This window comes from Garra rufa, chromosome 22, assembly GCF_049309525.1.
Source record: "Garra rufa chromosome 22, GarRuf1.0, whole genome shotgun sequence".
Classification (NCBI taxonomy): domain Eukaryota; kingdom Metazoa; phylum Chordata; class Actinopteri; order Cypriniformes; family Cyprinidae; genus Garra; species Garra rufa.
Genome location: NC_133382.1, coordinates 40,125,022 through 40,150,322, shown reverse-complemented (window position 1 = coordinate 40,150,322; position 25,301 = coordinate 40,125,022). Strand labels below are relative to the sequence as shown.

Below are 25,301 nucleotides of genomic sequence, written 5' to 3'. Positions count from 1 at the left end.
ATAACTACTAGAAATATTATAAGAAATAATTATTAGAAATGTTGATAATAATTACTTATTTAATATATAATATTTGGATTATATAGATGTGTTAGAATTTAGAATTTTACTGCGTGTGTGTATATATATATATATATATATATATATATATATATATATATATATATATATATATATATATATATATATTCCATTTTATGTTAATAATTGATTTTAGATTTATATTATAGATGATAATATTAATTATTGTACACTATAAATTATATATATATATATATATATATATATATATATACATATACACACACACACACACACACACACACACACACATACACGTTTTATTTTATATATATATATATATATTTTTTTTTTTTCTTTTTTTTTTTTTTTTTTCGGATTGATCATTTGCTGTAAATCCACAAATTGTGAGCAAATCATTCTTTTGAGTCTGTCCTTTTTAATGAATCGTTCAAAGCGCTTCCCACTTTGATCTAAACGATTCATTTGAATCACTCTGAATCAAACTGACAAATCAAAGTGAATCTTTCTTTAGTAATCACTCTTGCCTGGAACAATCCTAGAGTTTGGGTGTTCTGTAAGTGTGTTGTTCACCTGTGTTTCTATCAGGTGTGCTCTCGAGGAGAAGTCATCCGTGTGAAGGTGTTGGGGACTCTGGCGCTGATCGACGAAGGAGAAACCGACTGGAAAGTCATGGTCATAAACGTAGAGGACCCAGAGGCTGAAGACTTCAACGGTTTGAGAACTTGTGCTTGTACTTTGTGCATCTGTGATGATCATTATGCTGAATCTCAGAGTGTTTTGTCGCTGGCAGATATCGAAGACATCCGCAGACTGAAGCCTGGATACCTGGAGGCCACGCTGGACTGGTTCAAGATGTATAAAGTGCCAGATGGGAAGCCAGAAAACCAATTTGCCTTCGACGGTGAATTTAAGAACAGGGTAAATAGAGCCGCTGTTTAAATGAAAGACAGGAGATGACATCTGATTAATGACTGCTTCCTGACGCCCCGTAATGAAGATGTTTTTCACATCATGTCATGAAGGCAGAAGAATCCAAGCATGTAATTTTCAAAATTGCTTTTTCAAAAGGTGATGGTGTCAATGATTAAATTACTAGATACATTCGAACAGATCTCAGATCAGCCGCTGCGACTCGCTTCTCAAAACTTTTCTAAACTATGAGCTGCTAAAGATTCAGAAGGTCGTCTCTCACTTTCAAAAACACGGCACTGAAAAAGATGCATTACTTTTGTTTGTTTAGTTAAACTTCACTTTGAACACCTTAGAAAGGCAAGTAAATGTCAAAATAGTTTTATTCTATTGCTTAAAATGTTTTTGTAAATATAAAATAAAATATAAAAATACTTTTGTTATATCAAGATATTTAAAAAAAATATTTTTACTTTTTTTTACATATATTTTTTTATTTATAGTAAATATTTTAAATATTTTTAAATGTTTAAAAATGTAAATATTAAATATATTGTAAATACTAAATTATATAAAAATATACATTTTTAAATGCTTTCACAAATTTGTAAATATGCTATATAAATATACTATATTATTTATTATGTAAATATATATCTTAAATATATTAAAATGTTTGTTAAAATTGTCTTTTTAATTCAAATATTTATTTTAAATAAATATACCAAATTATTTGTCTTATTAAATGCTTAGGAAATTAAATTTATAAATTATATAAATTATATATATATATTGTCTTAAATGTTAAAATATAATTTTTATAATTTAAATGTTTTTTAAATTGTAAATTCTAAATACTATATGTAGTGTAAATACTAAATTATACAAAATAATTCAAAGATGTGTAAATATGCTATATAAATTGACTATATAAATATAATTTAAATATATAAAAAAATATATCAAATATTTTAAAATGCTTAAAAATTGTAAATTGAAATGTTTTAAAAATATATTTTTAGAAAAATATTTTTTAAATATACTTTATTTTATTAAAATTGTTTTTAAATATTTTAGTAAATTTACAAAATCATTTTTATTTTTTAAATAATTTACAAAATTACACTGTTTTCTAAAATGTTATCAAATATTTATTTTTGTACATTAGTATTTTAAAGTATTAATAGTAACTATGCTAAATTATTTTACTTTTAAATGCTTCACAAAATTTGTAATATACTATATATTTTCTTATATGTTGGAAATAAAATGTTAAATACTAACTAAAAATACTAAATAGTTTTTATTTAGAAATGCTTTAAAACTAAATATACTATAAATAATTTTATAATGCTTAAAAATGGGAAATTAACTATATTTTTTAAATAATTATTTTTATTAATATACAAAGGTTTAAATTAAAAATGGAATATATACTACATCTTTTTAATTAAAATATAAAGTAAATATACCAAATTATTTTTTTCTTAGAAAAAATTATATATAATTTACAATATATTTTCTTAGGTTTTAAAACATTAATTTTTAGTAAATTCTTTTAAAATGTTTTTATAAAAATGTAAATACTAAATTTTACTAAATAATTTTTATTTTTAAATGCTTTCAAAAATACTGCTATAGGAAATGTTTAAAATGATTGTTTTTATTAAATATACAAAGATTTAAATTAAAAATTGCATACATACTACATCTTTTTAATTAAAATGTTTATTGCAAGTATACCAAATTATTTTCCTTCTTAAATGCTTAGGAACAATTATATATAATTTATAATATATAATAGATAATAATCCTTTTTAGTAATTTTTTTAAATGTAAAAAAAAATGTAAATACTTAATATAGTGTAAATACTAAATTATATGAACTGATCAAAAATGTAAAAATATGCTATATAAATATTCTATATTATTTTTTATTTACAAATGCTTTAAAACTAAATATACACCCTTTTAAAAAAGTTTAAATAATTTTTTATGCTAAATATATGACATTCTTTTTTTAATGCATAAAAAAATTGATAACATACTATATATATATATATATATTTTTTTTTTTTTTTTTTTTTTTAATGTCTTAAAATGTCTTCTCATTTATGATCTGCAGGATTTTGCCATTAAAACGGTTAAGGACACTCATAGTTTCTGGAAAGCTCTGATATCTAAGAAAACAGACGCAGGAGAACTCAATTGGTAAGACTTTGCTCAGTCTATCAGTGATGTTTCTGCTGTTGCTCTAAAAACATGCATATCTGCCAGTGATGAGTAAATGTTTATTTGTTAATCTAGTTGAAAGGCTTTTGCATGTTTGAATTAGAAACAGGTTTGGAGATGTTCTCCAGTCTGATTAAAGAGGACAGATGTAATAGATGGGGCTGAGCTCAGTCCATCTGCATTCAGACGCGTCTGGCAGGATTCTGTCAGACACACGGACGTGTTGTGAATGTGGCCGCTGTTCTTTTGCTAAGCAAACAAACGAACGCAGCGGATAGTGATTGTTCAGCGCTCACAATAACCCACTTACAAAACACATCCTCTTCAATAAAAGGATTCATAGTTGCAGAAAATAAGGTTAGAAGTGCTCAACAGCACCATCAGCCTATACATAAACTAGAACAATATAGAAAGGGTTGCCAGGTCTGTGTAAAATTATATCAAATACGCCACTCTCATATATAAAATACATATTTTACAGCCACTGTTATGCAGCGTACACATTTATAAAAACGTTTAAATCTCTAAATAGTATAATAATAATCATAAACATAAAAAAGTGTTTTTTCATTACTAAATATATATAATTTTTTAAATATACCATATTTTTAAAAATGTTTTTAAATGTTTATTTGTTAGTAAATATACACAATATATATTTTTTATTTTTTATTTTAGGTGCTTTAAAATTATATACTTTTTTATAAATTGTACTTTTTTAATGAGCAAATATATCACTTAAAAATGTTTTAAATTTTTGTGATAATGTGTGTGTGTGTGTGTATATATATATATATATATATATATATATATATATATATATAATGTATTATATACTTTATTATACATTATACTGTTTTAATTAGCAAATATATCTTTTTAAAAAGATGTTTTCAATTTGTTTGAATGTATATGAAATATAATTGTTATACATTTGTTATGCATTATTACACAATTTTTACTTAAAATATATATTCATACTTTTTTTAAATGAGCATATATATATATATATATATATATATATATATATATATATATATATATATTAAGCGCTCTAAAAATTATACATTAAATATAATTTACAGTCAATTTTATGCATTATATGCAATTTCAGGTACAAAAACACTATATTGTAGTAATCATGAACAAACTATATATATAAGTAAAAAAAAATGTTTTATTTACTTTTTTAATGTTTATTTTTAATAAATTACACTAAATATATGCATAAGTATTTACAATCATTGTTATGCATTATTACACAATTTCAACTTAAAAATCTATATAGTAGTAATCACAAACAAAAACAATTTTATTGAAATGTATTAAAAACATATTAAAATATATTTCTAGCAAATTGTACTATATTAAATAAATTAAAATTAACTTTAAAGTTTTAAGTTTTAAGTTTAGTTTATTATTACAAGGACAATGCATATTAACATGACAAGTCAAAATATGCAAGTATTCAGTAAACCCCAATTTCAACTGAAAAATAAACTTTTGTTTTCATAAAAGAGCTCAAAGTCTCCTCAGCACTGACCATTTCTCACAAAACTCATCATCCGGCACAGCTTTATCATTTTTTAGAATGCAAAGTATTTTCAACACATGCATTTCTGCCAAATATAATTTATACAATATGTCAAACCTTGAAGCTTTTAAACTCAAGCCAAGCAAGAGTTTAAAAGCAACCTAATTAAATTCCAACAAGGCAACCCTGATGAAAATAAAATGATTTTAATTGAAATGAAACTCCTGTCAGCAGCACGAATTCAAACCCTAGTGTGCCGTCTACATAGGGAGCATTTCAGGGCCAAATGTGACGTTTTCTTCTCTGAGGAAGGCATTATTATTCAGTCTAAAGCATATGCACATCTCTTGAAGTTATTTATTGCTATTGGCTATTCAGCTTCATGGAATGAAATTTAAAGGCACGCATTAACCTTAGACACACATCTCCATACATGCCTACATAGACACGCTCTGAATGAAAATCATGTTTCTGAGCAAATCCACAGCGACGGATTTGAGAACAGATATTAGGTAACAACCGCTGATGGTCTGGGTTTCTTTAGTTTGCATCAGCTTCAATGACTCTAGACTGAAAGAAATGTAGTTTTGACTTGATTTCTAATGTTCCGCTTGTGTCTAAAACGTATATCCATCAGTATGAACACCTGCGTCTCTGACAGTCCCTACTGCCGCTCCGCCGCCGAAGCCGAAGCCGTGGTGGATTCGGTGAGTGTTTTCCGTCTCATACGCAGAATTATAATTCAGTCTCCAGATCGCTGGAGCATCCAGACCTTTGGGAACTTTTGAGCATAATGATCCTCTGATTGCATTCTTTCAAACAATACCAAAGGGGTCTGTTTGGATTTAATAGTCATTCACGCAACTGCAAATAGTTTGAAGATGACTTTGATTGAATCGTGCATCTTCTCAGACGTCTGGTTAGACTTTAACTTAAAGCCTTCAAGTTTTAAACTCCAGCCAGGAGAAGCCAGAGCTGTCAATGTCAGAAAGCATGATTGAAGTCTCATTAAACACTCGTTTAACTCAAATTAAACTGTCGTTTACGTAATCCACTGAAGTCACATGATAGTGCTGTGTGCAATTCAACTCATTATGTGCTTGAGGAAATTGTGAAAATGCAAATGTGCTCATTCAAGTTTAGGACGAGTTTGTTTCTACATCAGATTTGGAGAAATATGCTATTCCATCACTTGCTCACCAGTGGATGTGAATGGGTGCCGTCAGAATGAGAGTCCAAACAGCTGATAAAAACATTCCACAAGAAGACAAAAGCTGAAAGAAATCCATCATTAAGATGTTTTTATGTCATTCTATCACTTGCTCATTAACAGTGTTGTGGAAAGTTACTTTTAAAAGTAATGCATTACTCCCTAAAAAAGTATCTAATTACGTTACTTTTTATGGAAAGTGATGCGTTACGTTACTTTTGTGTTACTTTCTTTAATCTGGGCAGGGCTTGCTTGTTTGTTTGTTTTTAATATAAAAAGTTCTATTTTTGTCAAATATAAAAGCCTTTTCACAATAAAAGCCTCAGGCTTAGAGAAAAGTGAATTGACGTCAGTAAAGTAGACCGCAGAAGAACAAATGTCAACTCTTCAGAAAAAAAAAAAAAAAGGAAAACAAATGTTAGATTATCTTGAGTATTTTTGGCTTATTCGTATGGATGAATTGGATCATAAAGTTTAATAAAATGGGATTAAATACATAAAGGATATTTGTATTAATTAACATATTTAATTATTGTAGGTTTGCATTGAATGTCACTGTTTTTCTTCATTTTGAAGAATTCTGTATCTGTTTTTGTAGTGAGTGAGATGAATTAATGCATGTTCACATTTATTCTAGAACTAAAGTAACATCTTACTCACAATTTCTCTCCACATGGGGACAGGAGAGATTTTAATCAATAAATGAGGGGGAAAAGTAACTGGCGTTACTAATAAAAAAACTATTATAAATATTTTTTGTCAATTAAAAAGTTACTAGTTACTTAGAAAAAGTAATATTATTGCGTAACTTGCGTTACTTGTAATATGTTACTGCTCACCAATGGATGTGAATGGGTGCCGTCAAAATGAGAGTCCAAAAAGCTGATGAAAACTTCATAAAAATCCACAAGTAATCCACACCACTCCAGTCCATCAGTTAACCTCTTGGGAAGTGACTAAAATACAACTTTCAGCTAAAATCCGAGTCCATAATCCATAATAATGCTTCCTCCAGTGAAAGAGTGGTCTGGTCTGAATCAGGAGAGAAATCTGCACAAATCAGGCAGCGCTTACAAGCCAAAACAGCTCTAAACAAATGTGACCCTGGACCACAAAACCAGTCTTAAGTCGCTGGGGTATATTTGTAGCAATAGCCAAAAATACATTGCATGGGTCAAAATTTTTTATTTTTCTTTTATGCCAAAAATCATTAAGAAATTAAGTAAAGTTCATGTTCCATGAAGTTTTTTTGTAAAATTCCTACTGTAAACATATCAAAATGTAATTTTTGATTAGTAATATGCATTTTTAAGAACCTAATTTGGACAACTTTAAAGGTGATTTTCTCAGTCTTTTTGATTTTTTTGCATCCTCAGATTTCTGATTTCAAATAGATGTATCTCAGTCAAATATTGTCCTATCCTAACTAGCCATACATCAATAGAAAGCTTATTTATTGAGCTTTCATATGGTGTATAAATCTCAGTTTTGTCAAATTTAACCTTATGACTGGTTTTGTGGTCCAGGGTCACAAATATGTTGCTGGATTTTGATGTGAGAGACAACAGGAGATGGACTTTTTTATTAGAGGAAACATTTTAAGATTTTTTTAAAAATGTCTTAATGATGGATTTGTTTCAGCTTTTGTTTTGTCAAGATGTTAACTGATGGATTGGTGTGGTGTGGATTATTAATGTTTTTATCAGCTGTTTGGACTCTCATTCTGACGGCACCCATTCACTGCAGAAGATCTGCAAATTCTCCAAATCTGATAAAGAAACAACTCATCTACCTCTTGGATGGCCTGAGGCTGAGTACATTTGAATTCTCATTCTGACGGCACCCATTCACCGCAGAGGATCCATTGGTGAGACAGTGATGGAATCACACATTTATACAAATCTGATGAACAAACTCATTTAGGGTGATATCAGGTAAATTGGGCCACTTTTTGGTTAATTGCTTGGGACACTTACAAACCCATGTATGACATTTAACTGTGTTCTTATGATTAGTAAGGTCTGTTTTAATTTTTTGTGTGTTTTGAAAGCTTCTAGCTGCCCCAGATTTTTTTGAGATAGCAGTGTTCAAGTAAAATGGGCCAGCCGATCAACAAAAATGGGACAGTCAAACTGCAAAGTAAAATAGAGACATTTAACCTTTTTTGGTCATTTTGTAATGATTTTTTTTTTAATTACATTAGAACATCAATAAATTTGTAACAATTATTAAAAAAAATGTAACAATTACAATAAGTAGCGTTATGGCAACAGTTTAAAAGTTGAATTTTAAAGAGAAGAGGACAATCAAACCTTTCGTCAATAAAACATAAATGTCATGAAAAATGTAACAATAATCTGAACAACTAGTGTGTGTCTGTAATAAATAGATTAACATTAGGCTACTTTACCTCAACACCAATTACTTCTATTTCAAAATATTTCAAGCATGTCAGTAATGTCTCTCTATTTGTTTCAAATAAACAAAGTAAGTAAGTGATGTCAGAATTATATTTTTTTGTTGGTGCAATTCTGTAAGATCTACCTTTTGTTCTCAGGCTCATCCGTACGGTGACGCAGAGCCGATACCGAGCTCAGGTGAGAGATCCGACCTTCAGTCTCATCCTCAATCACAAACAATGTTTTATTAGATAAATATGACATAATGCACAGTAAAATCAGTAATAAAATCTAATAACATTTCCACAAAATATTTTTTTTATATTAATATTTTAAGACACTTATTCTGTCCTGTCTTATGCTCAAAAGTCTCATTTATATATTTAGTTCAATATATATATATATATAGCAATATATACAGACACTTCCAATGTCTTTGAACAGTAAGATTTTTTGATTTTAAGGAAGTCTCATCTGCTCACCAAGTCTGCATTTATTTGATCCAAAACACAGCAACATCAGTACAATTGTGAAATATTTTTACTATTTTCTATTTGAATATATTTTCAAATGTAATTTATTTCTGATTTCAAAGATGAATTTTCAGCATTATTACTCCTTCAGAAATCATTCTAATATGCTGATTTGCTGCTCAAGAAACATTTTTCTATTATTACTATAAATATTTTAAAAAGTTGAGTACATTTTTTCAGGATTCTTTGATGGATAGAAAGATCCAAAGATCAGCATGTATCTGAAATAAAAAAGCTTTTATAACATTATACACTATACTATTCAAAAGCTTGGAGTCAGTATATTTTTAGGGGGAAAGAAATAACATAAATTAATCATTTTATTTAGCGAGTATGCTTTAAATTGATCAAAAGTGATGATAAAGGCATTTATAATTTTACAAAAGATTTCTATTTCTTCTGAACTTTCTATTAAGACCTGAAAAAATTCTACTCTGCTCTTTTCAACATAATAACAACAACAATAATAATAACAATAATAATAATAATAATAATAAATGTTGTTGAGCAGCAAATCAGTGTATTAGAATGATTTCTGAATGATCATGTGACACTGAAGACTGCAGTAATGATGCTGAAAATTCAGCTTTGAAATCACAGAAATAAATTACATTTTAAAATATATTCAAATAGAAAGCAGTTGTTTTAAATAGTAAAAATATTTCAAAATGTTAGACTTTGGATGGAGTCTTCTTTAAAAAAAAGTAATAAATCCTACTGTGCAAAAACATTTATAATATTATATGATCAATAAGCCATGGCAGAATGTATTTCTGCATTACTTTAGCTCATAAAATATAAACAATTTCGATTGAATTTAAGTTATACAGTGATGCTGATTTAAGTTTGTTAGGTTTAAGTAGATGCATTTATTATATATATATATATAAAAATAACAAACATGTTTTGTTCTCTTTTCTAGCTGATAAATGGTTCTATTACAAACAGACGTAGATGATCATCAGTGCTGACGGGAACAACAAATGGCCGGAAAACAGTTTATTAAATGAATCAATCAACAACAGACTCACGGCTGTCACAGTTCTGTTGTTGCATTAGTTACTGATAAACACTGTGTAGTTTGATTCATAAAGGCGTAAAGAAAGTTAGATAGTCTGTGCAATATAACTGTACGAAATCTTTCAATCCAAACTCAGAATAAAGTGGTGTGACTATAAATGACATCTGTGATTGTCAAGAGCTTTTTATTCAAATATAATGTACATTATGTATCTTTCCGATGCCTATTTATGTACAGTACCTGTGTGTTAAAGGAACATCTAATTGTAGCACTTTTAATTGATTTGTAACTGAGTTTAATCACTGTAATTGGTCAGAAACACTTGATTGTGGTTCTACAGGTAATTGTTGCTAATGTCGTGATGTTATTTCTTGACTTTGTGCCCCGTCGCCATGGAGACCAGCATCACTGTAGCAGCATCTGTTGCTCTGCGTTTGAATGTCAAGCAACCGATGTTTACGGGAAAAGCAACATGTGAGGATCATGTGAATGTGATGCATGCGTATGATCTTGCTGTAATTGGGGAAATTTCCTGTCCTACACACACAAGCACACTGATTCATTACCAAATCAGTAAATTAGAATGATTTCTAATTGAGGACTGGAGTAGTGATGCTGAAAATACAGCTTTGATCACAAAAATAAATTACATTGTAACAGATATTCACATAGAAAGCAGCTGTTTTGAATTATAATAATATTATATAATAAGATAAATGCATCCGGTGTGAACAGAAGAGACTACTTTCCGAAACCACGGAACCACAAACTTTTGACCAGTGTAAAGAATCAAGTATAATGGCTTAAACTTCTTATCGCATCTCTCTAATTGCTTTTTTCCTAAGCAAGTATTGAAGTTTTAATTTTGAGCTATTAAAATATTAAAATCCACTTACAGGTTGATTAAGGCAGAGATCAGATCTTTATTACTGAGCATGTGATGAATGTCCCAATTAAAGAATCACCTTACCCAATGTAATATTTTTTAAAGATATATTTTAGCTGAGATAAAAGGAGTGGAATTTAGTATAGAGATGCTATGACATGTCCTTTCAAATATCTAGCGACTACTAACAATAATTAACAATCGCGACTTTAAGCAGGTTTGTGAATCATTTGGTTTAGATATGAACTTCGGAGCGGGTTCGTGATTCTTTTGATTGAGATCAGAACTTTGATGCAGGTTCACAAATCATTTGATTCAAATCAGGACTTTGGTGAGGGATCGTGAATCATTTTGATTCAGATTTGAATTTCGGAGCGGGTTCTCGAATCATTTGATTCAGGTTGGGACTTCAGTGAGGATTTGTGAATCTTTTGATTTACATAAGAACTTCGGAGAACGGATTGTGAATCATTTAATTCTGTTTGGGACTTTCGGTGCAGAACGCGAATCATTTGATTCAGATCAATTTATTTAAATCGGGACTTCGGTGCAGGTTTTGTGAATCTTTTTTAATTTTTTTTTTTTATTACACAGTACTCAACTTAAATTCACTGAGTCAATACGGTTATAAAAACAAAACAAAGAAAAAAAATTATGATACACAAATACAAATCCCTTAAGAAAATTAGCCATGGATTCACTTTATAACTTATTAAACAAATTAAGTTATATTTTTCCATATTCTCTTTTGAGTAGTTAAATAATCAGAAGAAAACTATGTAGAAATGCATAAATAAATGTAGTATAACACAAATGGTACAAAAATAGCACAATTAACAATGACACTTTTGACAAATTTATTTGTGCATATCTGCATTTATTCATTTCCACATTTGATTATTTATTTATTTGTTGATTAATTAATTCATGTATGTACAGTACAGACCAAAAGTTTGGACACGTGTTCAAACTTTTGGTCTGTACTGTATATTTTTCTGTTTATTAAAGTTTTTAACTCTACATTTGTGCAGTTTTCAGTGGATTAGTGATATTTTTTAAATATATATAAATTAATAAATAAATATTTTTTAAATGGGTTTTTATACAAAAACTGCTTTTTATGTAAAATTCACTTTATAAAAGACCCACATTTCTAACTTTAATTCATGGGGATAACATGGATAATTTCACATGGTTTAGTGTAAGATTTTTGCCCATCTTTTAGAAAATCCAGTTTTAAAAGTAAAAAAACAACAACTACAAATAACATTTACCAGTAGGTGGCTGCAGAGCTCCACTATTTGCTATTTGACCACCTGAAAGATATTTTTTCACAAGTTTTTTCAGTTGAATTCATATCTACAGTACAGACCAAAAGTTTGGACACACCTGAATGAGAAGGTGTGTCCAAACTTTTGGTCTGTACTGTATTTCTACATTTATTTGTTTTATTTATTTATGCATTTAAGCATTTATTTAAGTACTTGAGTCATTTCTCGTCCTCCATAGAAAACATCTTTAAAACAGAAAAAAAAGTAACTTACTGTACAGAAATGAGATCGGATCAAATCTAGGCTAAACATCGACATCTAGCGGTCAGTGGTTGTATGCGCAATACACCTGCATGCACAAGTTGGCGTTCTAAAGCCATAAAGTGCGATTAAATCCACATCAAAGCGTTCATTTCGAAGAGCTGCACTTACAGTTCATGATCTGGTCCAGACAGGATCACTTCACATGATGCTGTTGCACGAGACAAACAAAGAAATTATCAAAGCTGCTCTGCTGCTCAGCCCAAACAATCTCCACCTGCGCCATCCTAACCCGCAGTAACTCCACACACCGCCAGAGGGAAAAACACAGAAAAATAATCTACTTTTTCCAATTTTATTTATATATTTTATTTATTTATTTACTTTTAATATTCTAATTACACTTTTTTGTAGCCTATATTTTATATATAATACACCAGAAGTTAAAAAAACGTAATTAAATGGGACATTAAAAAGGACAGGGGTATGTAACTAGTAAAAATAAATAATATTAAAGGAAAATATTAAAGTTACATATTTCAATCATTTTTAATTATGACTCAATTATTTGGTCAATAAAATTGTGACTTTTTGTACAAAATATTTTGTAAGCCAAAAAAGAATATTAAATGTATTTGGATTTTTTTGGTGTTGTTCTTTTCATATTTAACAAATCCAGAAAAAGAGAAAAGAAAAATAAGTCAATGTTTTCCATTATAAATTGGGAAAAGCCCTTCTACAATAATTTAGTGTAATGTCAATGCCAAAATAAATGCACTAAAGCTTTTAGATGCTGCTTACAAAAATAATAATTTGTGTCAAAATCTTCAATCTTACTGACGTTAGTGCATAAATAACAATTTTCTAAATAATAGTTTTATTATTAATAATAATAGTGCTATATATAAATAAATTAGTGCTATAAAAGTCTGTATATATATATATATATATATATATATATATATATATATATATATATATATATATATATATATATATATATACATAATGTGTGAACACAAATTTATTTTGGATGCCATTAATAGCGATTAATCCATTTGGCAGCACTAAAATAAAACGCCGTTTTAAAATAATACCCAGATTCAATTTAGTTTCACTTAAAGTACATCCAAATTGACAAATATCTCTAGACATCGTGATTTTAATGTGAAGCATCTTTTTATTTATTATTTTGTTTTTAGCATTGTGATCTTATTTTCATTCCTCACACACAAAAATAATGATTTAATTATGTTTTTTAACTGTAAAAAAAATACTAAAAATTATTAATATTCACTGCCCAATGAGATCGCGCACCGACGGTGACGTGCGTCAAGGCGGAAGTAAGGGTGCCGTGCGCGCTCACGTGAGAGATTCTGCGGGTTACTAGAGACGCTCCGGCGCACCGCTGCTCGCGCGCTTACATATAATAACGGCAGCGATCGCCTCAGAAACCGGAGGATTCAACAACGACGCACTGAGGCCGCGACACGCGTCTGATCAACGGTAAGAGATGAGAAAAACACACAGAAACACGGAGAGAGAGAACCGGACGAGGCTTTATTCAGGCCCGGGATTAACGGTGTGTGTGTGTGTTAGCTTACACCTGATGATGGCTCTCTGTCACTCTTCTGATCATCTCATCAGTGTTTTACGATATATTCATATAATAATCATCATAATAATAATAATAGATCATATTTATATTCAAGCAGAAACTGATTTACTGTACAGAATGTGTATCTATTATATGAAGTGTACATTATAGAATACAGTAAAGCTGTTGTTGTACCTCAATATACCATCCTGCTGAATATTATTTACATGCACATTGATGTTTGTGGAAAAACATGTATATAATATATCTTAATATTATGATATAGCGGCCTAAATGTCAAAACATGGTGCTAAAAGTAACAGTATTACCATGTAAATATTACCTACTTGTCTAAAAACATGCCATGTTTGTTCTGTTTATTCTCTTGATAAAATGCTTTACTTACTTAGATTTTTACAAGACTTTTTTGTCTTGGTTCCAGCCAAAATATCTAACAGTTCTTAAATCAGGAAGGATTTTCTAGACAAGTACAAATTATTTTCTTGTTTTCAGAAAAAAACAACAACCAAGTCTTAAAATTAAGTGCGTTTTTGCTTGAAACGAGTAAATAATTTGCCAATGGGGTAAGCGAAAAAATCTCATTTTAAACCAAAAACAAATCCATACAAAGCATTTTCCCAAAGTAAAGAAAAATGAGAATGTTTTCCATAAAAAATTGGGGAAAGTCTTTCTACAATAGTTTAATAGCAATGCCAAAATAAGCACTAAAGTCATTGGGTGCTGCTTACAGAAAGAATCATTTGTGTCAAAATCTCAAATCCTATTGACATTAGCGTATTTATAAATAGTAGTTTATTAATAGAAATAGTACAATAAATAAATAAATTAGTGCTGTCAAATTGGTTAATCACAACTAATCACATCCAAAATGAAAGTTTGTGTGTATATTTATTATGTATATATAAAAACACACATGCACATTTATATTACTTTTTTTTTTTGTAGGTTTATATACATAATAAATATACACACTATACATAATGTGTGACCCAAACTTATTTTGGATGCGATTAAGCTGTTATTGTACCTCAATATACCATGGTACTGATGTTTTACCCTAATATTATTTACATGCATATTGATGTTTGTAAAAAAAACATGTTAATATTATGATATAACGCCCTAAATCAAAAATCATGGGGCAAAAAGTACCAGAACCACAGTATTACAAATGTAAGTATTACCTACTTGTCTAAAAACATGCCATGTTGTTAGTGGTGTGTCTTTTTTGTTTATTCTGCATGTATTCACTTCATAAAATGCTTTTCTTATACTTCATAAGTAAAAATTATGTTCTTGTTTTTAGAAAAAAAAAACAAGTCAAAATTAAGTGAGTTTTTGCTTAGAACAAGCAAAATGATCTGCCAGTGAGGTAGGAAAAATAATCTTATTTCAAACAGAAAACAAGATTATTTTTCTTACCCCATTGGCAGATTATTTAGCTTGTTTCAAGCAAAAACACACCTAATTTTGACATGTTTTTTTCTAAAAAAAAAAAAAAGATTTTTTTTTACTTGTCTAGAAAATCCTTCTTGATTTAAGAATTTTTAGATATTTTAGCTGGAAACAAGACACAAAATCTAAGTAAGAAAAACATTTTTTGCCGTGTTTACAGTTACCAGTCTGATTAAATGGATATAAAAAAAGATGTTTAATTATATATCTTTTATTTTTAAGGAAACATCTGCAATGTCATTTATTTTCGACTGGATCTACAGAGGCTTCAGTGGAGTGCTGCAGTTTTTAGGTGATTCAAATCTTTTATTACTCTAAACTACTCTAACATGGAAAATAGACAGAATAAAGAATAAGTAAATAGCTAGACTCTCTGACTCTGATGTTTTAATGTTTTTGAAATACGTCTCTTCTGCTCACTAAGGCTGCATTTGTTTGATCAGATGTGCAATAAAAATTGTGAAATATTATTCTAATTTAAAGTAGCTGTTTTCGATGTATAGTTAATCAAACATTTACATACACCTTGCAGAATCTGCAAAATGTTCATTATTTGATCAAAATAGGAGGGGTCATACGAAATGCATGTTATTTTGTTTTTAGTACTGACTTAAATAAGATGTTTCACATAACAATAACGCTTACATATAGTCCACAAGAGAAAATAATAGTTGAATTTATAAAAATGACCCTGTTTAATACTGTGTTGTTACCTGAATGATCCACAGCTGTGTTTTTTTTTTAGTGATAGTTGTTCATGAGTCCCTTGTTTGTCCTGAACAGTTAAACTGCCTGCTGTTCTTCAGAAAAATCCTTCAGCTCCCACAAATTCTTTGGTTTTTCCATCATTTCTGTGTATTTGAACCCTTTCCAACAATGACTGTATGATTTTGAGATCCATCTTTTCACACTGAGGACAACTGAGGGACTCATATGCAACTATTACAGAAGGTTCAAACACTCACTGATGCTCCAGAAGGAAAAACCATGCATTAAGAGCCGGGGGTGAAAACCTTTAAACAGACTGGAGACGTGTAATTTTTTCTCATTTTGCCTAAATATCATATTTTTTTCATTTAGTGCTGCCCTTCAAAAGCTACAGAAGATACATGTTTCCCAGAAAACAAAATAAGTTCAATTTACCCTGAATTTCAAATTTCGTAAGTTTTCACCCCCGGCGCTTAATGCATGTTTTTTCCTTCTGGAGCATCAGTGAGTGTTTGAACCTTCTGTAATAGTTGCGTATGAGTCCCTCAGTTGTCCTCAGTGTGAAAAGATGGATCTCAAAATCATACAGTCATTGTAGGAACGGGTTCAAAACACAAAAATGCTGGAAAACCGAAGAATTTGTGTGAGCTGAAGGATGTTTTTGAAAAACAGCAGGCAGTTCAACTGTTCAGGGAACAGGGAACAAACAAGGGACTCATGAACAGCTGTGGATCATTCAGGTAACAACACAGTGTTAAGAATCAAGCGTATATAATCTTTTGAACAGAGACAACTTTCAAATTCAACTATTATTTTTTCTTGTGGACTATATGTAAACATCTTTTATGTGAAATATTTTATTCAGGTCAGTGCTAAATAAACAACATGCATTTGTATGATCCCTCTTATATTGGTAAAATAATAAACATTTTGCAGATTCTGCAAGGTGTGTGTCAACTTTTGACCTCAGCTGTAAATATCGGTTAAACTGTAATTGATTGCTTGTCTTCAGTGTCACATGATCCTTCAGAAATCATTCTAATACACTGATTTGCTGGTTAAGAAACATTTCTGATTATCATCAATGCTTTTAAACCTTCTGTTTCTGTTTCTTGCAGGTTTGTATAAGAAGTCCGGAAAGCTGGTTTTTCTTGGGCTGGATAATGCTGGGAAAACAACTCTGCTGCACATGCTCAAAGATGACAGACTAGGACAACATGTGCCCACATTACACCCCAGTAAGGCTCAATTACTACAATTAAAACACAACAGAGCTGTGAGATAAATAATTCCCATCAGGCAGTGCTCAGATTTGACTGTGTTTTGTCTCAGCATCAGAGGAGCTGACCATCGCTGGAATGACATTCACTACATTTGATCTGGGTGGACATGTACAAGGTCAGAACTACTGTTTCAATACCAGTCTTTTAGTACAGTTCATTTGTTTTCAGTTACGGTGCCTTGCACTTCATTTTTTTTCGCATTTTGTTTTGTTGCAGCATTATGTTAAACTGCTTTAAATTACTTTTTTCACACATCAATCTACATCTCATACTCCATAATGGCAAAGCACAAAACAGGTTTTTAACATTTGTGACCCTGGACCACAAAACCAGTAAGTTGCTGGGGTATATTCGCAGCAATAGCCAAAAATACATTGTATGGGTCAAAATTATTGATTTTTCTTTTATGCCAAAAATCATTAGGAAATTAAGTAAAGATCATGTTCCATGAATGTTTTTTGTAAAATTCCTACTGTAAACATATCAAAATGTAATTTTTGATTAGTAATATGCATTGTTAAGAATTTAATTTGGACAACTTTAAAGGTGATTTTCTCAGTATTTTGATTTTTTTGCATCCTCAGATTCCAGATTTTCAAATAGATGTATCTCGGCCAAATATTGTCCTATCCTAACAAACCATACATCAATAGAAAGCTTATTTATTGAGCTTTCATATGAAGTATACATCTCAGTTTTGTCAAATTTAACCTTATGACTGGTTTTGTGGTCCAGGGTCACATTTGTGCAAATTTATTAGAAAAAAATAACTGAGAAGATCCCCAACAAAACAAAATGTGGGAAAAAATGGGGTATGAATACTTTTGCAAGGCACTGTTTAAAGCAATAGTAATATAAGCATTTTTATCATTTACTCACCTCATGTTTTTCTAAGCCTGTATGCTGTTAAATTTCTGTGAGAAGAAAAAGTTTAAATTATTTTGATATTTATTTGTCTTTATTCGTCTGTAGCGCGGAGAGTGTGGAAGAACTACTTTCCTGCGGTCAACGGCGTGGTCTTCCTCGTGGATTGTGCCGATCACGAGCGCCTCGCAGAATCAAAAGTGGAACTGGACGTAAGTCTCCATTCTTTCAGATGATGATCACAGGCATTCACCTTACACACACAATGTTTATTATTTTACCAATATAAGAGGGATTATATGAAATGCATGGTATTTTGTATTTAGTACTCTCTAAGGTCAGTCTCTGTCTTTTCAGGCTCTGCTGTCGGACGAGACCATCTCCGGCGTGCCCGTGCTGGTTTTGGGGAATAAGATCGACCGTCCGGAGGCTGTGAGCGAGATGAGACTGCGAGAGGCGTTCGCTCTGGACGGACAGACCACTGGGAAGGTCAGCACCAGCCAATCACAAACAACACCAGACACACTGAAATGAAAATTCCTGGCCAGAGCCAAACAAAATGAAACACTGGGCCGAAGGCCAATTACTGAACATGGTTTTTTGTGTCTTTTGCCCCATGCATTTTGCTAATTTTTTTTAACCATTGCATTAATTAAATAGCCAAAATGTCCTTTTTACAGTTTTGTCTTGCTTTAAAAAAAAAAAAAAAAAAAAATCTATTACAAAACAACATTTAAAAAAAAATTACTTAACACTGAATATTTTTTACTTTCTACTAGACATTATACATTGCAAAAAATGCTTTTTTTTTTTGTCTTGTTTCCAGCCAAAATATCTAAACATTCTTAAATCAAGAAGGATTTTCTATACAAGTAAAATTAATTTTCTTGATTTCAGAAAAAATCAAGTCAAAATGAATTGAGTTTTTCCTTAAAACAAGCAAAATAATCTGCCAATGGGGTAAGAAAAAATATCTCATTTCAAACAGAAAACAAGATTATTTTTCTTACCCCATTGGCAGATTATTTAGCTTGTTTTCAAGAAAAAACACTTAATTTTGACTTGTTTTTTTTTTTTTTTTTTTTTTTTGGAAAATCAGAAAAAAATGTTTTACTTGTCCAGAAAATCCTTCTTGATTTAAGAATTTTTTGATATTTTGGTTGGACACAGGACAAAAATGTAAGCAAGAAAAGCTTTTTTTGCCGTGTAGCCTACCAACAAAGCACAATTTAACTTAAAATGAATAAGTTAGTAAAATAAGATTCTTCAGCCATTTTTAAGAGCCCCTTCTCGAATCAGGCATGAGTTTTTAATGCACAAATAAATGCATCCTTGCTGAGCAAAGGACAATGTTAGAATAAATGTATTATTAGAGCTGTTAGGATTATTTTTGTCTTACTTTTTTATTTTATTTTGTGGTAAACCCGCAAGAAGAGCTCAGTCCTAGTTTTTGCAGATTTGTGAATGATTGTCATCTTTGGTCTTTGAACCCTGGCTAAGGAGCTGCTGTCAGAATAAATACAATTGGTGTCTGGTGTATTAGACAACAGAACGTTCTGGAGTTGATTGACTAATGGATGATTTCAGTCATCATACAGTAACCTTTCTCTCCTCATGAAGACATGCGATGCGCTTCTAAACAGTCTCTCGCTGCCGGTCTTTCTCGGACAGTTTTAAATGCTTCCACACTGACCACATGTTTGCTACATTAGTGCACGCCTTTATTTGATCGCGTTGTGTAATTTTTTTTGTATAATTTATTTAGCCTTTTCACTTATTCTGCCTTATTTTTGCTATTTTTGGTCAAATAATTTCAGCTGCCGAACATTCGGTGCATCTGTACTGATCATTCAGTCAAGCATTTCTGACATTTTTCTGCAAAGTAACATGTTTGTATTTAGTTTAATACTGTTTTAAGCGACTGCTGTTGTGTTTTTAGGGTAGCGTGTCGCTGAAGGAGCTGAACGTGCGGCCGCTGGAGGTCTTCATGTGCAGCGTTTTGAAGAAGCAGGGTTACGGTGAAGGTTTCCGGTGGCTCTCGCAGTACATCGACTGATTGCAATCCTTCTGGCCTGATTTTAGTTCTGCTCTGTGATTAGCAGCAATAAATATGGAAGCCGGTTTCTGACACCGAATTAAAAAAAATGAAGGTAATTTATCTCACAATTCAGAATTTGATTAAAGAAAAGTCAGAATTGTGAGATATAAATTCAGAACTCAGAATTTGAATTTATATCTGACCATTTTAATTTTTTCTTGCCATTCTAAGGGGAAAAAATGACAATTGTGAGAAAGTCATAATTCTGAGTTTTTAAAGACATTAAAGACAAATTTTGACTTTTTTTCTTAGAATTGCAATTAAAAAGTATGAATTGTGAGATTTCCCAATTCTGTTTTTTTGTTTCTGCCATGGAAAATGTTAATTGCAACTTATCACAATTTTGACATTTGTTCTCGCAATTTCAAGTTTATATCTCGCAAATCTGAGTTTATACAATATCTCAAAAAAAAAAAAGATTTGTTAAAAAAAAGTAAGTCAGAATTCTGAGTTTATATCTCATAATTTTGACCTTTTCCTCATAAAAATTAATATACATCTGACAATAGTTTCACCGTTTGGACAAAAAGTCAGAATTGCAATATATATATATATGGACAAAATATAAACTCAGAATTGCTAGAAAACAAGTACAAATTGTAAAAATCACATTTCTGTTTTTTTGTTTGGTGGTAATTACAACTTTTGTTTTGTTCTCAGAAGTGTGAGTTTATACAATATCTCAAAATTCTGACTTTTTTCCCCTCACAATAAAAAAAAAAAGCAGAATTGTGAGAGAAAAAGTTTATGTCTTACAATTTTGACCTCTTCCTCATAAAAAATTAATTTACATCCCATAATTTGAACTTATTTTCTCATAATTCTAAGAAAAAGTCACATTTGCAAGAAAACTCGTCTGAATTATAAAATATAAACTCAGAATTGCTAGAAAACAGGTATGAATTGTGAAATCTCACAGTTCGGTTTTGTTTGTTTTTTACCATGGAATAAAAACTAAAAAAGATAATTGCAACTTTATCTCACACTTCAGATTTTTCTTTTACAATTTGTAATTCTAAAAAAAAAAAAAATCTGAATTGCAAGTAAAATATAAAATAAAATATAAAAACACAATTACAAATGTGAAATAAAAAGTCACAGTTCCTATTTTAATTATTTATTCTGTAGCAGAAATAAGCATCCATAAATAAGAGCTGTTGATTTTTTAGTGGATATTTTACTAATTGGTTTCTTGTTTTAGTCTCATCACTCCATCTGTTCTGCATGTTAAAGCTGTAAGGTGTTATATTGCAATTGACACACTGCAGCTTTAAATGCAGACGCACGTGCCGTTACTTTATTGAATTCCATGGGAAATGAGAAAAAATAACCCTGGAATCAAGCCATTCATTTTTACACAACAATCACAGTGTGAGATTTCAGTTCCTACAGCGTTTGATTGGGGAGTTTTACATTTGCACTGTTATACTTGAGTGTTGTACTGTAGTATTATTAAGCATCTTTCTGCATTATAGAGAGCTGATGTGTTTGAGATCTACAGTATGTTGTAATATATATATATTCTACTGTACAGTGTTTGTGTAGATAATGTTCATATAGTGGTGTTTGTTGATCATCAGATGAAGCTTGGACTCGTCTGACGCGAAAGCACCTCCCAGGTTTTTTTTTTTTTTCTTTGTTTTTGTTTGCAAATTTGTAAATATTGTATAATGGAGTATAAATGTGTTTTTATTGTTCATAGCCTTGACTTGAGTGTACAGGAATCCATCATAACTGTAATGTATGTAAACAAATATAAACTAAACATATTTTGAAGAATGTTTCTGCTGTTGTTTTTCAATTTCTTGAACTTCAAGTTCGGAATTCTAGTAAAAAAATGGTAAAACTAATAATAGAGTACTCTGGCTTTTAAAAATTGAAATTAAAATGCACAAAAAGAAAAACATACAATATAGAAAGATAATCATACAGCCAAGTGTTTAAGTACTTCTAAACAAAGAAAAAACAACTTGCTTCATCATGCATGCAACAAATCTGCTGTAGGTGAACTGGAGCAGGATGCAATTCAAACTAGAACAGGAAATTAAGTGATAAACATTAAACCAGAATCATAGATTTTATGCAAGTATGTTAAAAGCATCATAACAGTAATTCATAGGACTCATATGATGCATGAGCTTTGAGAGCTGAATTCTGTTCAATTTTCAGTAAACATCAATAAAATATTACATTTATGGCAGTTTATACGCACTACTTGTTTGTGTTTTATCATATATACTAAGTCATATGTGAGCCTAGACCACAAAACCAGTCATAAGGGTCATATTTGTATTCGAAATTGAGCTTTCTATTGATGTATGGTTTGTTAGGATAGGACAATATTTGGCTGAGTTACAACTATTTGGATAATCTGCAAAAAAATCTAAATATTGAGAAAATCTCCTTTAAAGGTGTCCAAATGAAGGTCTTGGTGATGCATATTTCTAAGTTTTGATATATTTATGGTAGGAGTTTACAATATCTTGATGGAACATGAACCTGTTTAATCTCAAATTTTCCACAGACATCAAAATATCCAAAATCATGTGTAATTAGTAGCCCTTTGATATAATAATTAATTTTTTATATTTCTTTGGAAAAGTGAGTGAAAAATTGTGTTTTATAGTCGGTGGGATAATGTGTGCACTGAATTAACTTATTTCTGCAGTCATAAAATGGTTATATATGTTAGCTCAGCTATTATTAACTGTTTGATCACATTCTAGGGTTACTATTATGCATAAAAACCCCTTATACAACATTGATAAGAATACCGAGATAAAAGACAAAAATATATAATCATTAACATATTTCAAAATCGTTACTTTATTGTAAAATATATCATCAAATTGTTATATTAGTGCTAGCAGTATTGCAACATCAATATTGTAACTTTGATTTAGTGCAATATTTTGTCATTGTAACATTTGAGTGCAATCTTCACTAATAACAGCAATTGGATTTATTATAATTTTTTGATTATATTTTGTTTTAGTTTTTAGCTAAAGTTGTAGTAATTTAGTAACTTATTGTTTTTAGTAACTAATTATAATCTCTATAATAGTAATTTAGAAACTATTGCTTTTATTTACATTTTAAATTACTTTTTTCTACTTTTTTTATTTAGTTTAGTAAAAGTTGTAGTAATTTTGTAAACATTGTAGCCTTAATTTAGTAATTATTATAGTTTTTTGTAAAAGTAATTTTGCTGCTATTATAGTGTTTATTAATATTTTGAATTCGTTTTTATTTTAATGCTTAGCTTTTATCCTTTTTTAAAGTTATTATGTAATTCTAGTATTTAAAGTATTTATTAACTATTATAGATTTTTAGTATTGGTAATTTACAAACTTTTAGTTTTTTTATCAATTTCAATATTTTGTTTATTTTTAGATTTATTGTAAAATTGCTGTAATTTAGTGACTCAGTTATAGTCTGTGGGATAATGTGTGTACTGAGTATATTTCTGCAGTCATAAGAATGGTTATATATCTTGGCCCATTTTAAACTGATCACATTCTAGGCTTACTATTATGCATAAAAACCCCTTATACAATAATAAGAATACAGAGATAAAAGTATATATATATTCACCATTATCCCACCGCTCACAATTGTGACCATGTTTACTCATCCTCCTACGACAACACTTAACAAATCTGAATATATGTGAATTTATATATTAATACGAGACATCTTAGAGATAATGTGTACCAAAATCTTTGTCTTATCTTTATGTTAACATACTTTACTAGCCTTATGTTTTTGAGCGACCTTCATGGTCTCATGGTGCAAACAGGAAATAAACTGCTCTGGTCGTGTGACAATTTGCACTAATCGTGTGAAAATGCACATATTTTTTTTTGAGTGAGACCCTTTTTCTATACCATATTTGCAGGAAGTGCATTGTGACCGGTTGGATTAAATGGGTTTTAATATCCTAATGATTTTTGGCATGAAAGAAAAATATTCCTTTAAAGTGTGTTAAACCTCAGTCATATTCAGTTCCACTGCAGAACAGCAGGAGGCAGCAGTGATTTCCAGATCATTCGGTTGCACCAGTGGTGTAGCAAGTCAGCCCTGGGCCCATATGCAAAAAAAAAAAAAATGTTTTTCTTAAGGTTTTGTGAGTATTCACAAGCTGTTTTATTTATGGTATAAATGCTTGGAAAAATATTTAACATTCTCAAGTCCATGCATTATTTGTAGCATGCAAGTCTCAGCCTATAAATTCTGTCAATTCTATGATAAAATACAAACAAATAATAAATATTTTACGCTCTTTAAATTGTAGTGAGATAACTATATTCGCCTCAGGAAAAGATCTTTGACTCACATGCTGCTTGATCTTTTTTAATATTTGCAGCACGAAATAAAATGAAAAAAAAAATTGAATGCATGTTAAAAAAATCTATCAATCAGATTTTTAAAAAATGTCAATAAAACATCTTATGAATAAGTCATAATAATAGTAACACCTCAGAAAAGCCAACAAGCCTATAACTTTGCCAACATTGTTGTATTTTTCTCATAAATCAGCCAGTTGAAGCCTTACGTTTTTATTGCTGTTTTTCATGTTAAATGTTAAATATAAAGACAGATTGGATGCCTTTTTTGGGGCTGAGGCAATATTTGTTGCATATATTCCATGCATATTTTTTGTGAAGTGCTCCTCCTCGAGACACATGTTTGTTTTCTTTCACTACTTTACAAAAGCACAACGTTTTATTAATATTGTGAGCGAACACAGATGAAAATAGACCGTTCCGAATGATGTATTACTTTGACCTTTATGAGCAAAAATGATGGCGTATTTTAGGTTTCCACTGTTATTAAGTGCTTTCTTGTCAGCTGCAAAGCATGCTTTAGCTTCCGCTCTCCGCACAAACGATTGGATATGCGTCTAACAGCACACATTTATCTAAGTTAAATGTTTAAATTAATATTGTAAAATGCATCAAGTGTTTTATGTC

At 30.1% G+C, this 25,301-nt stretch overlaps 2 protein-coding genes across 2 annotated transcripts in view; both read left to right on the top strand.

Moving 5' to 3' along the window:
- ppa1a (inorganic pyrophosphatase 1a) overlaps nucleotides 1–10,044 on the top strand; it is an 18,274-nt gene extending 8,230 nt beyond the window's left edge. Inside the window, exons 4-9 of the mRNA XM_073827969.1 lie at nucleotides 631–757; nucleotides 836–963; nucleotides 3,080–3,165; nucleotides 5,358–5,427; nucleotides 8,488–8,527; nucleotides 9,785–10,044. Coding sequence (XP_073684070.1) covers nucleotides 631–757; nucleotides 836–963; nucleotides 3,080–3,165; nucleotides 5,358–5,427; nucleotides 8,488–8,527; nucleotides 9,785–9,816 — 483 coding nt within the window. The 3' untranslated portion in view covers nucleotides 9,817–10,044. The remainder of the gene's footprint in view (nucleotides 1–630; nucleotides 758–835; nucleotides 964–3,079; nucleotides 3,166–5,357; nucleotides 5,428–8,487; nucleotides 8,528–9,784) is intronic.
- A 3,625-nt stretch (nucleotides 10,045–13,669) lies between these two features.
- Nucleotides 13,670–22,035, top strand: sar1aa (secretion associated, Ras related GTPase 1Aa). Its single transcript, XM_073828359.1, has 7 exons — nucleotides 13,670–13,807; nucleotides 15,597–15,666; nucleotides 17,201–17,320; nucleotides 17,415–17,480; nucleotides 18,338–18,441; nucleotides 18,587–18,718; nucleotides 20,169–22,035. The coding sequence occupies exons 2-7, from the start codon at nucleotides 15,609–15,611 to the stop codon at nucleotides 20,283–20,285; spliced, it is 597 nt and encodes a 198-aa protein (XP_073684460.1). The 5' UTR covers nucleotides 13,670–13,807; nucleotides 15,597–15,608; the 3' UTR covers nucleotides 20,286–22,035.
- Nucleotides 22,036–25,301: the final 3,266 nt, after the last annotated feature.